This window comes from Colossoma macropomum, unplaced genomic scaffold, assembly GCF_904425465.1.
Source record: "Colossoma macropomum unplaced genomic scaffold, Colossoma_macropomum, whole genome shotgun sequence".
NCBI lineage: Eukaryota > Metazoa > Chordata > Actinopteri > Characiformes > Serrasalmidae > Colossoma > Colossoma macropomum.
The window spans coordinates 9,682,008-9,697,653 of record NW_023494808.1 but is presented as its reverse complement, the minus strand read 5'-3'; the positions used below and the strand labels follow the sequence as shown (position 1 = coordinate 9,697,653).

The window sequence follows — 15,646 nt, the reverse complement described above, 5'->3', positions numbered from 1 at the left end:
GTTTTATCACAGAAAGTACATTTTTGCTGTTTTTGCTGAAGAATTTCCTCAGGATTACCTTCATCCGTCTGCACCAGCTTCTGCCGGAGCGTCTGGCTGATTTTTCATCTAGCCGCAGAATCGCTGTTAATGCCAGTGACGTAATATTAATAATCAAAGTGAAGTCGAGTGAGGGGATTGAATTTCCCCTGAAGTACGTTCCCCGTCACACACAGTGCTCCGACTCGAAAGGAGGATTTGCTTCTCGACGCCGCTGCTGGCTGCCTCTGGTTTAATAACCCCCCCCCCCCCCCCCGCGAGTCGTGATATATGCTCTTATTAAAGTGAATGAGAGAAGCTGACGGACCATCTAACCTCTTCCCGTGACGTGCCATCACAGCTTTTGAAGTGTTCCTTCAAATAATGTCCTGAGTAGCTGTTTTCTAGCAGCACATTAACATGAAAGTCCTTTTGTTCTAGGCGTTTTGGTCTTCTTGTGCAATCATAACATGAAAAAAATGAATAAAATATTAATAAAATGCCCCCATTACCACAAATGTAGTCGATCAGCTTAGACATGTTTGCGAGGATTACCTAAATCCTTGTAAGTAGGTTAATCTTGTTCTTGTGGGCACACAATACACTTGTTCAAAGCACGTCCTTATAACTTTCCAGTGCCCACTAAATGGCCGATGTGTTTTGCCAACATTCTAATCTCTCAGTATAAACAGGACGGTCCTTATCTTGGGTAGCGCATACATAAGCAGTATCCTCACCCAATCGCAAGGCTGATGTGGTTTGTCTGCCCACAGCTTGAACACCATAGGGCACCACAGGGAAACACGGATTTGTTAAAGTTGGAGAAACTTACCAAGAGAAAGCTAACCACCAAGCAAAAGCTAATCTAGCAAGCATAACATTCATCCGTTTGTTCAACTGGCCTCACGAGCATTCTGTCCATTCATGTCCAGCAGTAAAGTCGCTAAAAACCTTCTTTTAGACTACAGAAAGGTTGGATAATGTTTTAGTGGTTGGACACAGCAGGGTCTACAACACCACCTGTACTTGTGCAGCCCATTTCATTCATTTCCCCTTGCTTCGCTCATGCTATTGTGCTTAGTTCTGCTTAAATGGTCTAGCAGGCTGAGAGCCGTCGACTGACCGTTTCTGGTAGGTTTGTTAAGTGATTTTCAAGACATGTTTTATATTTCTGTCTTTTTATCATTCAGACTTATCTGGCTGTTTAATATAACACTCGCTTTAGCACCATACAAACATTTTATTATTTTACACTGTATTTTGGGGTATTTAATACCCTATTACAGCCCAATTAGCATTAAGCTAACTGCATGCTTCAATCATGATTTAGCACAGTATCTAGTACAATTCTTGTGAAACTACTAGAAGAGCTCATATGTGGACAGAAACCAGTACATTACTGGAAAATATAGTGACGTTTAGTTAACAGCCAGGAAAGTGGAACGTTTATGTTTTTACAGTTGAATTTTTGCTGGACCGTCCAGTGGACCGGCCTATGAGGCTCTGTCTCTTAATGAGTCACTGACTGACTGAGTAACTGACTAATAACCATTGCTGGAACTCACATGTACATGCGTCGCCCTAGACGAGCAGCAGGTCATGCTGTACACCGTTGAATGTCTCTCTCTTACTCTCACAGTGTCGCTAATATAAAGCTAACCAATAGCGACAGAAAGCAGAAATGCATTCACTGGAACACTTCATGGTTCTTACATCAGCAAAAAACGAATAACTGGTGAAACACAGCGTTTTTGTATTTGAGCTCAAGTGGTTCGAATTTTGTTGGAATTTTTGTGGGGGCCACGGGTACTGGCCCTTGTACATTTTTATTTTTTTTGGCTCCTTAAGTGCCCGTCTGCTGTCACACTCACCACTTACAAGCATGTCATTGATTGATATGCAAACTAGTCACCTTTTGACAAAATTTGCTGTTTAATGCCACTCACGTGAATTATAGTTTTGTTTTTTTTTTATTGTGATCCCTGCTGGCAAAAAGGAGGCTTCTGGAGAAGAATCATCTTCAGCAGCAGCTCATGCTCATTTATATACACACACAGTAGTTTTGAGAGAGCAGTGAGGTTTCATGTTCACAAATATTGTCTTTTTAATAGCTTTCCAAAGGTGTGCAGTAAGATTGCTTGCAATGAAGATAATCAGCTGCCACATAGTTGTTATCTGAAATTGATGTTGAGCTCGGTGATTTATGTGGTGTGTCTGCTGAAAGCTAAACAGGCTTTGCATTGCAAGTGGCAATCTTAGGGGTCCAAGCACCACATCTCTACCGAGTCAGTATATTCCTGTTAGCAGATAGAACAACAATGGTGGGTCCTTTTTTATTTTTAATTTATTTATTTATTTATTTATTTTTTCCATTTATTTATTTATTTTTTTTAGAATGGCCTCTGTTTCTAATCATTTTTGATGAGAAGGCAAAAGCAGATGGGTGTCTGCCAAAGCATTAAGTTTAAGGGGGGGCGAAGCCTCTGAACCCCCCCTACAGGGGTTGGTTTCTGAACTTGTCAGCTTTGAAATTATCAGCTTTGTGATTAGGTGTTTAATAAAGTGTTCTATTGGGTTTAGAGATATTACGAGATAATTGTGGTGCTCCTAGAATCGCCACTGCTTGGCTGATTGACATTTGTGTTTTTTGTGTTTTTGTTTTTTTTGTTTTTTTTCCAAAACTATTCCCAAATAAAGTATTCCTGAAGTTTTCTAGCTTCGGGTAGCCATAACATGAAAGCTTTTCATGTATAAGCTGCTCTGCCATCTTGTACAATCATAACACCAAAGAAGTTCAGAGGAGCAGGTTTTAATATCAGAGCAGCCGCTTCTGATCTCGGCTTAAAGCCAGGACAATATAATTAGCTTCATATAAATGAGGGAATAAGGCCACTGCCACATGAGGGCCCTCTCATGAGCGGCTCTGTTCTTCTGTACATCTGCGACATTACAAAAACTCTTCCTGATGCTTATTGCATCCTTCGTGATGCCGGTGTTATCCTGTGTGCGATATTGCTGTGATCAGTATTGCAGCTGCTCCGCGCTTGATTGTGCAACCACTACAGAGTTTCTTTGATCTTGTTGGGGTGAGTTGACCTCCCTGGTAATTAGATACAGGATAATCGACAGAGGGCTTTATCAGAGAAACCTGGGTCGTGTGTTTTTGGAGGATTTTAAAATGGCTTTAATTTGCGTTGTACCTGCTTTAGAGCACATTGTGGTCTGTCCAATCTCATAGCTGTCTGAGTGCATTTAATTTTTTAACTTTTTATTTCCTTGTAAAGATGCCTTGGGCTTGTTTTTTGTTTAGTTGGAAGCAGTTCATGACTTACGAATAACAATGCTGATAATTAGCATTGTGAAAACTGCATGCCTAAACTGTCACAGCACAACAGTATGACATACTGTTATCTATAAACATGCATATAACTCATCTGTAAAAAGCTGTTGATTTCATAGTCAAACCACATAATCAAGTCTACTTGATTACTTGACTCTTCTTTTGAGATTTGCAGCTCAAGTTGACTGAAGACTAAAGAAATTTCAGCCAGGTAAAAAAACATAAGCAAGACTTAACAGTGTAAATAAAACCACCTCTTTCTGATGTGATGTTTTTGGCTAATTTAGCAACATAGTGACACACTTGTTTTAGTAAGTTACAGATAACTTCTAAGCAGAAATGAATTCAGTACGGTGCAAAAGTTAGTTGCCAAATTGGTTGCTTTCTATTTCAACTCCCTATGAAGTAAATTATTAATTTTTCAGGATTTCAGCAATTCTGAGAAGCGTAAATATAACATACAAAATACTCCAACTGCATAAGAAAGAATAAAGTGAAAGTAAAAATAAGTGAAGCAAAGCTTGAATTCCAAAACTGGAGTTCAAAAAAATGAATAAAGGTGCAGAGAAAATGAGGCTCCTAACAACCACCTGGAAGAGCTGACAGACACCAAAACTGTCCCCATCAGATAAACAGCACTTAAAGCTTTCATCTCAGAGAGAGAGGAGAAAATCAAGCTCCACTCTGGATTCAGATCTGAAAACATCCACAGGAGTTTCTGTCCATCCTTCCACTGTGAGACACTCAGCACTATGAGTCTGAAAGGATGTGTAGCTGTTAAGAAGCTCTTACTGAGAAAAGGAGACAACATCACTGAATGTGTTTGGGATTATTTGGATCAGGTGAAGCAGATAGTAAATAGTTTTTCATGTAAAGGTTTATTAAATATACAAATGTTCTAAAAGATTTTTAGTCCATATTAGGTGTACAAGCATACAGCCACAAGGCTACAAATGAGGCTATACTATAGTAGCACAAGGCCGAGTCCTGTAAAGTGTTCATTACAGTGCATTGTGTATAAATAGTCTGGCACGTTTAGCTTAATTACGAAAAGCAATTTAAGGCCGAGAATCAAGACGAGTCTGACTTACATAAAGTGACTTGTTAATATCTCTGGTTTGAGATGAATGTGTGATGAATTAGTCATGCAGTTTCCACAGTGAACATCCTTTAGTAGCCTCCATTACTGTCTGCTGTATTAGCCAAGAGAAGTGCTAATTATCAGCATGGAATCATTTTAAAGCCTGGCGAGATGCAGTGGCTGTAGAAAAAGTGCCACATGTCTCTGTTTGTTATTTAAGCTAAGATGAATTAACTTCCCTCTCCTTTCTGTCTCCAGTTTTGTGTTTCTGCAGCTTTACCATTCGCCCTTCTTCGGCAACGAGGCCAACAAGCCCCTCCTACTGCCCAAATCTGAGGTGAGCTCGCAGTCCGTCCATCATGAACCCGACACTTTCACATGATTCCGCCTGATATGTACCCCTCAGTAGCTTTCTGTAGTATTAATGGATGATTTTCCCTACAGCTGATCGATCGAGCTGTTAAAGTGCTGGATCAGATGCCGCCATACGACACGCATAAAATAGGGGTGGTCTTTGTGGGACCTGGACAGGTAAGACTGTAAACCTCAGCTCTAATCACATGACATTATTCAAATGCTGTATATACAGCTATAGTGTGGATTACCACTTTTCAACCTGAAGTTGGCAATTAAACATATATGCATTTGTTTCTGGCTATTTTAGGGACCGATGTAAAATGACCTGCAAATATATGTGATGGTGTAATTATGATGACTGACTGATCAACTGAACACCATGCTTGCTAGTTTTCCGAAAGCCTGAAGCACAGTGGGCCTCATTCACCAATATCCTAAGTTTTTTCTTAAATTTGTTCTCGGGAAAGGTCCTAAGAAAAAGTCAACGTCAGATTCATGAGATTTTCTTAAACCGCAGAACTGTTCTCACCTTCGTGCTCTTGAGTGTGTGTGTAGATTCCGTTCTTACCTAAGAACAAATCCCAAATAAGAAAGCACTGGCAAATGTCAAAATCTTTGAAAACTGTCTAAGTGGGTTTTAAGAAGAAATTTCTTCTAAAAAATGGTTGGTAAATAAGGCCCATTGTTGTAAAGGCCAGTAAAGGGTAAACTGGGCCTACACTATATGACTCTAAGCCCAACTTTAACCCTGATTTGCCCCTTCCAACAAATTGTCTAAGTCTGAAGTGATTTTTCCAGCTTGAATGATTTGGCAGTGTGAGAAACGAGTCAATCTTCAGCCTTCTGATCGATGTGATCTGAGGCCCTCCGATATTATCAGTTTGATTTTTATGACTTGAAACATTCAAGTGTCCTGTAGTGTGAGGTGGTCAGCAATGAAACTGAATGAGTGATTTCAGGCAACAGCCAATGAGAGAGCTAGGAGAGAGAAAAGGGGTAAAAAGACCTTAAAGACAGAGGAGCAGGTTGTTCAGAGTAAATAATCATTCTCTTTACAATTTCAAATCAGCGGCCGGTTTGTAGTAAAATGTTTCTGCAGCTCTGGCTGTGGTTTCTGCGTTTCAACCTCATGTTCTTTGTTAGTGTGTCTGTTTTGCTGTATTTCTTGGGCATGCGTTAAAGCACAAACCGGTTCGGTCCAGTTTAGCTTTGTATCACGTGATAACGGGGGAGGTCAGAGATTTCGAGAGCTTTTTGTAGCTCTCAAAATAGCGTTGCGCCCTCTTTTTGCCTTATCTTGTGTGAGTTCTAACAACATAAAGTCTGTTTAAAAAAAAAGTGAAATGAATATAAATGAAAATACAAAGTGTAAATATGAATATAAGTAAAATGTGAAGCGGATATGCAAAAAAGAAATGCAAAGCATAATTACAAACAGGGAACAAATATGAAATACAAGGTATAAATGCAAAAGTGAATGTAAGAGTACAGAAGTGGAATGTAAGTGAAATACAGAAGACAAATACAAGTGCAAGTAAATACAAAGCCAAAATATGATTGTAAGTAAAATATTAGTAAATATAAATGTATGTGAAATACTAATTTTTGATTATGAAAGCAGATCCAAAGGACAAATACGAATGCAAGTTTTATACAAAGTAAATATTTTGTGTTAAAATTTTGTTAAAATTTCATGATGGACAGAAATGGTCCAAAATTACTTTAACTAATATTATAAATTGTGTAATTGAATGTTTGATTACTCCCTGTCCTGTATAGTTAACATGTTAAAGATACAAGGTTTTTGTTTCTGACACTGACAGTATATATGTTAATTACATAAGAAATATGAAGTGTAAAATGAATGGCTTTTTTTTTTTTCTTGTAAAGGCGAATAACGAGGTAGCGATTCTGTCCAACGAGTACGGCTCGAACCGTTACGCTCGGTTCCTGACCGGTCTGGGTAAACTGATCCACCTGAAGGATTGCGACCCTGACCAGATCTTTCTGGGGGGGCTGGACCACGGGAGATACGCTGATGACGGAGAGTTCACCTACTGCTGGCATGATGACATCATGCAGGGTAAGCGGGACGTGTGAGTGCGTGTCTGGAGAGAAATATCTGAACTTAGAGCTACATAATGGGGACTAAATTCAGATTTGCAGGTGTGTGTAAAGTCTTAGGTGCCTGAGCTAATAGTTTATTTGGGTAGTGAGCGCGTTTCCAGTAAAAACACTGTTTATCATTAGAATAAATAGAAACACAGGTTGGAATAACAGGTTTGGTTCCTCACCTCTCTCTGAACTCCAGGATGCAGGATTCTCAGGTTACTAGAACTTTTGGACAGTGCTGTAGGTGTGTGAAATTCTAAGTACAGTAGGTGTATAAAGTTTATAGGTACAGTGCATCGGGCCTGGGTGATATCTAGAAATAATTAGTGCAGCCTTTTCCAGGTAAAATATCATGTTTGTTGATTATATCATTATAAAGTTTGGTCTAGGTGCAGTTGTAGCATTACTCAGCTACCGTAATACATGAGAATGTGGAAGTCCTCACAAAAACAGTAGTAAAAACGTGTGCATGTGTTTTGAATGCGTACCTGGGAAGGAAATAAGGTGCCGTTAGTTTGTCATCTCATTTTTCTTCAGCGTTTCTATGTATGACAGGGTGAAAATGAGCTTGTATGTGCCTGTATAAGAACTGCATTTCCCTTGAAGGCTTTATTATGCAGTGTTTTTTTGTGGCTTTTCTCCCTTTCAGCTATTTTCCACATAGCCACGCTGATGCCCAACAGAGAGAGTGATAAAAGCTGCTGTAATAAGAAACGACACATCGGGAATGACTTTGTGGTGGTGGTTTACAACGACTCAGGAGAGGAATACAAGCTCGGTACTATAAAGGTGAGACAAACACTCCCACGCTTCTTATTCTGCTCACAATCATCTGCTTTCTACCAGGGATTTTTCAAAATTCTGCATAATTCAGTCATTCGTTCCAGTCATTCAGAGTGGTTTGGTGTGAAATGGTTCATTGTAGAGAAACTTACAGACTCAGATCTCTTTACAGTGTAAAATCTAGTTTTAGGCCTTTCAAGTCTGAATATATTGGATTCTAAAGACAAACTGCAGAAGACATGGTTTGTTTTTGGTTGTAGTTTTGTCTTCTTGTTGAATTTTGGAGTTATTCGTGCTCTCTTCAGTTTCGACACTGAGAATAGCTGACACTAGCTAACTCCGTTAACTGTCGTGCTGGTTTGTGTTGTGAGTGAACGGCTGGACTTCTTCCTAGTCTAGAGAGTAAAAGGCGCACAGCACCACCTAGTGTACTGAAGTAACAACTGTTCAAAGTTCAAGCGTCTTCTGCAAGGCCTGAAGATTAGAATGGTGCAGTCATTTTAGGAGAAACAACCTCCCAACATGCATTATCATAATTGAAAGTTTGAATTTGATAAGCATCATTACATCACACAGTCCTAAGACGCACACACACAGAGCACACACATACACACATATATATACACACACACACACACACACACAACACTTACCCTGTGTTTATGAAGATGTTTGTGTTTATGTTTGTCCAGGGCCAGTTTAACTTTGTGGAGGTGCTGATTAAGCCCCTGGACTACGAGAGCAACCTGGTCACGCTGCAGTGTCGCCGAGGTGATTACATCACAGTACACACTACCATACTCAACAATCTGATCGAAAATCTCCGTTTACATGCTCACTACAAGTAATCTGATCTGAACTTAAGCGCATGAGTAGAGAACCACTAAGTGTAGACGTTGCAATGACAACGAGCATCATGTGAGTCCAGTCAGAGTGAGATGAGCAGCAGTGAGCAGCGCTTGTGTTTTTAATTACTTTAAAATGATGTCAGACTCAGGAAAACATCCTTCACATGTCCTTATTAAAGAAGGCCGAGAGGAAGACGTCGTGTTCTGAGACACATAAGCTGGACGTCCGTCCCACCGCCGTCTTTTAAAGATCAGAGCATAAACTTCGTCTCCTCTGCAGACCAGTTTCTACTCCGCCATGTTGAACGTTATAAACTTTCACTATGACGTGACGAACATGATCAGAACAGACTTAAACTTTCTGATAGGGAATGTAATCAGATACAGGCGTTTACACAGATATTATTCTTCTATTTAACAGATCATTTACAGGATTACCCACCTCGTTTAGTCTGATAAAAATTGTATTCTGAATGGTCTCAATCGGACTAAACTATTCTGATTGAGGTGTTTACATGGACGTGGTCTATTCCGACTGAGCTATTAGTCAGATTATAATGGATTATCAGGCTGCATGTAAACGTGGCTGCTGTGTGAATCACGTCTGTTTATACAGAGAGAGATCTGTCTCAGTGCCTGAACACCTGTCCTCCTGTTTTGGTGAGGACCAGATGTTCTTTGAGAAACAGTCTTATGAAATAACTGGTGCAGAACTATGTTTGTGCCTTCTCTTAAATAGCTAATACATTCCCTAATATATTCCCCATCAGTCTCCAAAATGAGTTTTTGCACTCTCCCCAGAGAACTCACCCCGAACTCCAGCCAGAATTACCTACTTTCTTTCTCCCTTATTCAGCTTTGCATTCACTCCTTGAACCACAGTCGATTAACTGAAGACACAGTCTGCACTCGCAAGCAGCAATGAGCAAACTCGAGGACAGTTTGCTGAGCGTCAGTTCGACAAAAAGAAACTTTAAAAAAAATGTGCTTTTTGTTCGAGAAAATAAAATTGCCAGAACATTTTGTTTTTGTGATCCTGGTCAAGTTATGCTTGGGATTACTCCTACGGTTAGCTTATAAGCTGTAGTTAAGAGTTAATAATGAGTGAATGGAAAAAAAAAATACTTTTAATGTAAGTCAGTGGAACCAGAGTTTTTTCCAAGTCATTTTGGGTCGTTTCTTTTGGTCCATTCATCCTGAAATTTGCACACAACCTAAAGGTCAACAGGCTTTTGTCAAAATCTGAAAAATGACAAAAATGGAGATACGAGGTTTTGTTCCGACAGCAGCGATTTTGCTATTAGAATTTACAAAATAATTTATAGTAGCTTCTTATTTCAACATGCTTAGTGATTTAATACCTATAGTACTTGTTGATTTAATACTTGTATATACTTGTAGTAGTTACTGAATATTTTACATTGTTAAATAATGTGTAGTATTTACTATAAAAGTCATAGTAGATACTAATTGATCTATAACAGTTGCTTAAGATTAATAACTGATTAATGTAGTTTAATATAATATAGTAATACAAGTATGTGTCCCTGTCCAGGTGTGTGTGTGTATATGTGTGTGTATGTGTGTGTATGTGTGTGTGTGTGTGTGTGTGTGTGTGTGTGTATGTGTGTGTGTGTGTGTGTGTGTGTGTGTGTGTGTGTGTGTGTGTGTATGTGTGTGTGTGTGTGTGTATATGTGTGTATGTGTGTGTATGTGTGTGTATGTGTGTGTATGTGTGTGAATGTGAGTGTGTGTGAGTGTGTGTATGTGTGTGTGTGTGTGTGTATATGTGTGCGTGTGCGTGAGATTTATCACTTTCAGTGATCTTTATCCTTCATGCTCTTGTCACTCAGACCTGGAGGGGTTAGTGGACACTACAGTGGCCAAAATCGTCTCTGACCAGAACCTTCCACTGCTGGTCAGACAGATGGCCCTTCACGCTAACGTGAGTTTATCCTGCTTTCATTTCTCTCTCTCTGACACACAGACAGATTTTCTGCACTGGCGCTGCCACTAACAATCATTCAGGGTTCCATCTGTGCAGCAAATGATTGTGCGGTGAAACAGTGAAACCATATCAGCCCCTGCGCTTCACTCTCAGACCAGAACATCTCCATTTCCTGAAGAATGGACTGTCCAGTTCTGTCCATCGCTTTCTACACATGAAGTTCTATTATGACTGTGATCATTTTAGTGTTTATTTATATAGAAAATTGCTGCTGTTAATGGCTCGTCTGTTCCTCCCTACAGTCTGTTTCCAGCAAACTTCAGTGCTGTGAAAAAGTATTTGCCCCTCGCCTGATTCCTTCTGCTGCTGCTATTTTGTTCCACTTAAATGTTTCAGATCATTCAACTAATTTTAAAATAAGATAGACAACACAAGTAAACACAAAACGCAGCTTTTAAATGATCCTTTCATTTATTGAAGATAAAGATTTATTTAAAACTTATTACCCATGTGAATAAGTAATTGCCCCCTAAACCTGCACCCTCGGCAGTAACAACTGTCAGCGTGTTTAGATGCTGTGGTTGTTGGAATAACAGTACATCCCATTTACAGACTCTTTGATTGGTCCTCTATCGCCCCCTTCAGTACTGAGTGTTTTAACCGCCACAGTAACGAAAGAACTTGTGCTGAATTTGCAGACATGCTGTTGGTCTTTTGTGCCCAGGCTGGGTGTTATTTGTGTTTGCATAGCTGCACTGAGTGTTTCTGGCCACCACACACTGGATGCATCTTGCAGCGCCAGCGTGCGTCATCATTTCCTGTTTATCTTTAAGATTTTAGATGAATGGCCTTGTTTGGTGCACGTTTGATCTGCTTCGGCTTCTTGTGGATCGGTTTTGTCTTTGATCGAATGCAGTGATGGTGAAACGCTGAGTGATGTGCTGGAGAGCAGAGAGACTGAACAGTGCAGGAATGTTGGCCTCTGCATGTGTACGTTCAGTAAAAACAGTGGTTTCAGTGCGTCCAGTGCGAGATGGCCTTTTTCAGCCTTACCTGGACTCTACAGTGACCTCTACACTTACACAGACGTTGTGTTTTCTCTGAGACTCTCAGCGAGCTGCTCTGCCGGTCTGCGTTCCTGTACAGACTCTAATCAGACCTCTGTAGCTGCTCTCCTGAAGTTGTTTTGCTGAACAAGTGCTTTTGGATGAAGCTGCTGGCATCTGATTGCTGCAGTTTGTTTGGCTCAGAAATTGGGTTAAAGAAAAAAGAAACTGGCGTGAATTTAAATCGTTCCAGAGTGGATCTGTGTAGAGAGCACTTTAAAAGCTTAGGATAAAAACACTGACCGGCTACTTTAAGACCACCTCCTTGTTCCTTGACCATTTTATCAGCTCCACTTACTATATAGGTGCACTTTGTAGTTCTACAGTTACAGACTGTAGTCCATCTGTTTCTCTGCATACTTTGTTAGCCCCCTTTTACCCTGTTCTTCAGTGGTCAGGACCCCCATGGACCCTCACAGAGCAGGTACTATTTGGGTGGTGGATCATTCTCAGCACTGCAGTAACACTGACGTGGTGGTAGTGTGTTAGTGTGTGTTGCGCTGGTCTGAGTGGATCAGACACAGCAGTGCTGCTGGAGTTTTTAAACACCTCAGTGTCGCTGCTGGACTGAGAATAGTCCACCAACCAAAAATATCCAGCCAACAGCGTCCTGTGGGCAGCGTCCTGTGACCACTGATGAAGGACTACAGGATGACCAACACAGACTGTGCAGCAGCAGATGAGCTATCGTCTCTGACTTTACATCTACGAGGTGGACCGACAAGGTAGGAGTGTCTAACAGAGTGGACAGTGAGTGGACACAGTGTTTAAAACATCTTAATCGTATTTTGGACATTCTGAGAAGAACCAGTTCATTGGAAAAGAGCGTTATCCTTGGAAGAGTTAAATGAGGAAGAGGACGACCAGCTACAAGATCGATGGACTCGATCAGAGGAATCATGAACCGGCCATTCAGAAGCCTGAAGACCCAAACAGAAGACAGGATAATCTGGACAAACACTGTCCACATGGTCAGCAGGAGACGAAAAGGACTTCACAGCACTTGATAATGATAAAGTAAATTAAACTACAGTCTGAGTGTTACAGTGACCGTATGGTGAACTATTGTAATGTTTAGGTACATTAAAGTTCAACACTGCTGTAATATTTCTGTTCAGAGTTTTAAAGGTCTTTGTTTTCTTCTTGTCCCAAGATGGCGTCGTTGGTCCATCAATACAGGGCAAATCCGTCAGACGCCTACGCTTCCAAGTGGCTGGCACGACTCCGGCACATCAAGAGGATCAGAACTCGGGTAGGACAGCTGAGACTGCCATCAATTCACTGTCTGAAGTTCGCTTCTGTAGTTTTGTGCTGGAGCGACGAGGCTAATGCAGCTTAACTAGTAATGGAAGCTAAAATCCCGTAATGCCTAGGTCAGCACTTTCCTGCCTCAAGCTTGTTGACTTGTTGAATGGTCTCATATAGATTGATGTGGTTTCTGTCACGGTTCTTTTGAACATCTTTAGTGTTTTAAATCAGGGTTGCCCAATCCTGGTCCTGGAGATCCACCACCCTGCACAGTTTAGATCCAGCCCTAATCAAACACCCCTGATCCAGGTGTCGAAGGCCATCTGAGCATTAGAGCCAGGTGTGTTGGATCTGAACCCCTCAGGGTGGTAGATCTCCAGGACCAGGATTGGGCCCCTGATTTAGACACTGATTGACTACTTTTGCTGTGAGGGAGGGAAACTGGACAAAGGTCCTGTACTGCTAAACCATTTCTTGAATATTACGTATTTTTCCCCTCTACATTCCAGGCTCAAGAGGAGATCCAGTCTCGCCCAACGCCTGGTATCTCCCTCACGCAGAGCCACGGCCCAATGCAAAACAAAGCCACCCACCAGCCATCAGGCCCCGCCTCTACAACTGACTCCGGCCAAAGGAAGCGGCTAGTGTCTACAGTGGACGATTTCACCGATTTCGTTTGAAAAGATTCTTCTTTTGAGCCTTTTCTCTCAAACCAACCCCCTGACCTTCCTTCCTCAGTCATCCGATGAATGGAAGGGCCAAATTTCAATCTATTATTATTATTATTATTATTATTATCAATAAATTCAGCCATGAATTGTACACATTGCCTGCTTATTTGAAGCAGATTAATCCATTTCTGAAAGGCTGTTTTAAGCACCTCTGCCTCAACCTGATCGATTTCAAAGTGTTTTAAAACAGAATAACTTATTTTTAACCCTCTAAAATCTATAAAATTGCTCTGACCTCTCGTATCGCTTCTCATGTAGCACTCTTGCTAACACACCTGAATGAATTCACACAAACACTCTTACACTGTGGTTCTTACTCTCTTCTGCTTTCTCACGTTTGCCAAAAGGACTTCACTACGTTTACCTGGAGCACCTTAACACCTCCGTTTCAGTACCGGTTCTGACGCCCTCGTGCACCTGGCCTCATTTCCCATCTGGGGGATCCCTGACGCCATTTAAGGGCCCTTTCTCTGAGCTGAGTTGAAGTTTGTTAAACATTTGATTTGCTACTCCATCTCTTAGACACGCCCACCGATACAGCTCAGTTTACCCTGCTAGCTTGCTGGTTAGCTACGCAGCTAACAAAAACGGTGATGCACCGCGTTTCTAAAGCCTCAATAAAGCAGTTATTCACATATTTTGTGTGTCACATTCAAACTTCTCAAAAACGTTCTGCGTTACTAACCTAGCTCAGTGGCCTCTTGTGTCAGTGCACTTTCGAGTGGGGTGTCGGGGCACGTTAAGGTATTGGAACGGAACCTTAGTGTCTGTTTAGTTCACAGTATTTCCTTCTTCAGACGCGCACGCTTTTCTTGGTAGTGTTAGCTTAACTGATTGATGCGCTGCTCTGCTGATCGGTGAGATGGCTTTTAGCTTTTATGAGTTTTTGTTTGTGTGCTGATGTACGAATGAAAGTGTGTATTTGCACAACTAACCCCCCCCCAAACACACACACAGAGTGCACTAGTGCCAATGCAGCATAAGCAAATGTTTAAATATAACACTTCGCTGTTGTCAGAACAAAACCTCTTATCTCCAAAACGGTAACTTTACAGGAGAAGGAAAAACCTGCTTTACTTTTAATGTAAGTCAATGGAACCAGACGTTTTCCCAAGTAATTTTGGGCCGTTTCTTTTAGTCCATTCATCATGAAATTTACGTACAGTGTAAAGAGGAACAGGCATTTTCCAAATTGTCAAAAAGTGAAAAACGACAAAAATGGAGATACAAGGTTTTCTTCCGACGATACATTAAAAATATAAGATTAGTTGTGGAAATCAGTGGATCGTAACAGGCATCAGAATCAGCTTTAGTAACCAGGTGTCCCAGTCATGAGCCTCAGTGACGATCGATTGAGCGATCAATTGATTTCTGTTAGAAGCAGAATTGATAAGATTTCATCCAGTTTTCTGGGTGTAAATGAAGCTTATTTTAAGACTCATTCAGTGGATTAAAGGATTTCAGCGGAGAGGAAATATAGCAGAGATGGCGGTACTGAAGGTGAACACTTAAGAGTGGACAACACAAAACTGTACTTGACCTCATCTGAAAAAAGCCAAGTCTCTAAACCTAATATTAAACCCATTATCCAAATATTTACTGTATTATTTGCCCATCCATCAGCAAAGGTGTGTGAGAGTTTTTGTGAATCCATTGATTCTGTTCAAATGGCTGAAAGAACGAATAAACACTAAATCCTTTGTAAACCAAGATGTTTTTGCTTGTCTGTGTTTGAATAAAATGATGCAATGGCGAGAATTTGGTTCGTAATTTTATTTATTTCACTTTATTTTATTGGTATTTAATGAGTTGGTCTTATTTAAATATTAAAAATGGTTTGCTTAAAGGTGAATTCCACCTATATATATATATATATATATTTTTTTCTTAATACATAATCCAGTCATTGAGATGTGAAGTCAGACAGAGTGGTTTGATGCGAAATGCTCCATTCTAGAAAAACTCAGATTGCTTCACAGTGGTGCTGATATGAAACCAGACGTCACAATGTCTACAACACAAATACAGCCATTTTACTGTCTAACACCACCAGTGAACCCACACAAGCCTTCTG

The 15,646-nt window shown here is 40.6% G+C and overlaps 1 protein-coding gene across 3 annotated transcripts in view; it reads left to right on the top strand.

The window, feature by feature from the left end:
- Positions 1 to 15,330, top strand: part of tsc2 (TSC complex subunit 2) — a 76,782-nt gene extending 61,452 nt beyond the window's left edge. For all 3 annotated transcript variants that reach the window (XM_036557675.1, XM_036557673.1, XM_036557672.1), the window contains 8 exons: positions 4,698 to 4,776; positions 4,884 to 4,970; positions 6,687 to 6,879; positions 7,558 to 7,697; positions 8,384 to 8,462; positions 10,393 to 10,484; positions 12,747 to 12,845; positions 13,351 to 15,330. In XM_036557675.1, coding sequence (XP_036413568.1) covers positions 4,698 to 4,776; positions 4,884 to 4,970; positions 6,687 to 6,879; positions 7,558 to 7,697; positions 8,384 to 8,462; positions 10,393 to 10,484; positions 12,747 to 12,845; positions 13,351 to 13,521 — 940 coding nt within the window. In that variant the 3' untranslated portion in view covers positions 13,522 to 15,330. The remainder of the gene's footprint in view (positions 1 to 4,697; positions 4,777 to 4,883; positions 4,971 to 6,686; positions 6,880 to 7,557; positions 7,698 to 8,383; positions 8,463 to 10,392; positions 10,485 to 12,746; positions 12,846 to 13,350) is intronic.
- The last annotated feature ends 316 nt before the right edge of the window (positions 15,331 to 15,646 follow it).